The sequence below is a fragment of the Carlito syrichta genome, unplaced genomic scaffold, assembly GCF_000164805.1.
Source record: "Carlito syrichta isolate Samal-C Ts95f unplaced genomic scaffold, Tarsius_syrichta-2.0.1 Scaffold288059, whole genome shotgun sequence".
Lineage (NCBI taxonomy): Eukaryota > Metazoa > Chordata > Mammalia > Primates > Tarsiidae > Carlito > Carlito syrichta.
The window spans coordinates 47,130-48,877 of NW_007232155.1; the positions used below are offsets into that span (position 1 = coordinate 47,130).

Genomic DNA, 1,748 nt, shown 5'->3' on the forward strand with positions numbered 1-1,748 from the left:
TTTTTTTTTTTTTTTGGAGTCATTTCACATTGTTGCCTAGGCTGGAGTGCAGTGGTGTGATCTCAGATTACCACAGCTTCAACCCCTGGGGTCAAGTGCTCCTCCCACCTCAGCCTCCCAAGTAGCTGGAACTATGGGTGCACCACCACATTTAGCTAATTTTTGATATTTTGTAGAGACAAGGTCTTGCAGTGTTTCCCAGGCTGGTCTCCAACTCCTGGGCTCCAGCCATCCTCCCGCCTTGGCCTCCCAAAGTGCTGGGATTACGGGCTTGAACCACCACGCCAGGTCTTGCCTTCTTCTCGACTTTCCATCTGTTTCCGTCTTGCGCGTTCTCCCTCCCTGACCAGCCTTCCTCCCTGTCCTTGGGGGTAAGAGAAAAGGCCAGCAAGGGCTGTGTCTCACCCTGAGGGTCCGTTAAGATCTCACAGTTCTTATTCCAGGCGTCTGCCATGCCGTTTTCCTGGCAGCTGGAGGGCTTGCCACCCATGAGGAAACAGCTGAGTGAGGAGAGGAGGTGAGTATAGACACTGAGGGCCGGAGGAATCTTTTCCCAAACAGAAGCAAAAGTGGAGAGAGAAACAGAGAAGGGCACAGGAAAAGGGAGATGCAGCAGGAAGGAAGAAGGCTAGATCTCAGGGTGGACTTCCCAAGCGGCTTCTCCAAAGAGATCACCGAGCACAGGAGAACTCATCAGGCCTGGGAAGATGGAACAACTTTTCACCAACTCCGATCTCAGGGAGAGTAAAAGGGAGAGGCTGGCCGTTTCCGGGCAGGAGGGAACACAACACAGAGGCAGTGGGGATGCACGGGGACCCCTCCAGGCTATCCCCTGAGGTTTCCCCAGGCCCAGCTCCTCCTGCCCGGCTGTCCCATCCCCAGCTCACCCAGGTTCAGAGGACTCAGATAACTTCCAAGAGGCCCCCAGCTGGATGGAGTTGCCCGCAATCTTTCTATCCGGGCGCAGGTTGTCATCCAAGCTGTTGTTATTGTAGTTCCCTGTGGGAGGGAGTCAGTGAGGGTCCCACAGCAGACCAGCCCCAGGGTCACCACCTTCCTGACCAAAAGAGGCATCCAGCTCTTCACTCAGCATGTCAAGGTCAGGCCTTCTTCCCGTCATCTCCGGCTTCCTTAACACCTACCCACGTGCCAATGTCTTCCATCAATTAGTCAGTTGGCAAGCACTTAGGTCACCCGACAGCAAGGTGTGGGGGACCGGGGCCAGGCCACGCACTGCCCGCTGGCCCAGCTCTCCCCACAGGTGCCCCAGGAATTCACCACACATTCCGCAGAGCCGGCCAGCGTAGGAGGAGGGGACGGTCACTTCCACCAAATGGTTCCCGTCATAGCGGATCCGGAGACCGAAGTTTGTGTAGAGGAGGACAGAGGAGCCGCTGGGCCTTATGGACACTTGGCCTTGCGCCGGCCACACAGGCAGGGCCACCCGACGGTCGTTCAGCTGCAGGGGCGGGGGGGACGTAGAGAGGGGAGTCAGGAAGGAGCTTGGGACAAAGACAATGATGGGGTCCGAAGCCCGGGAGCAGGAGGGGGGCCAGCGTGTCCCAGAGGGAAGAAGAGTGGCTGGGTCTGCTCCAGTGCGTCCCCAGGGGCCCTAAAGGGTCAGACAGAAGCCGGGCTCAGTGGCTCAGCCTGTCATCCCGCGCCTTGGGAGGCTGAGGTGAGTGGAGGGCCTGAGCCCGCGGGTTCGAGACCCGCCTGGGCGGCGAGACCTCATCTCTACAATAAAT

At 58.1% G+C, this 1,748-nt stretch overlaps 1 protein-coding gene across 1 annotated transcript in view; it reads right to left on the reverse strand.

Moving 5' to 3' along the window:
* Positions 1-1,748, reverse strand: part of ZAN (zonadhesin) — a 40,212-nt gene that overhangs the window by 17,484 nt on the left and 20,980 nt on the right. The window contains 3 exon segments of the mRNA XM_008053323.1: positions 406-500; positions 888-999; positions 1,279-1,459. Coding sequence (XP_008051514.1) covers positions 406-500; positions 888-999; positions 1,279-1,459 — 388 coding nt within the window.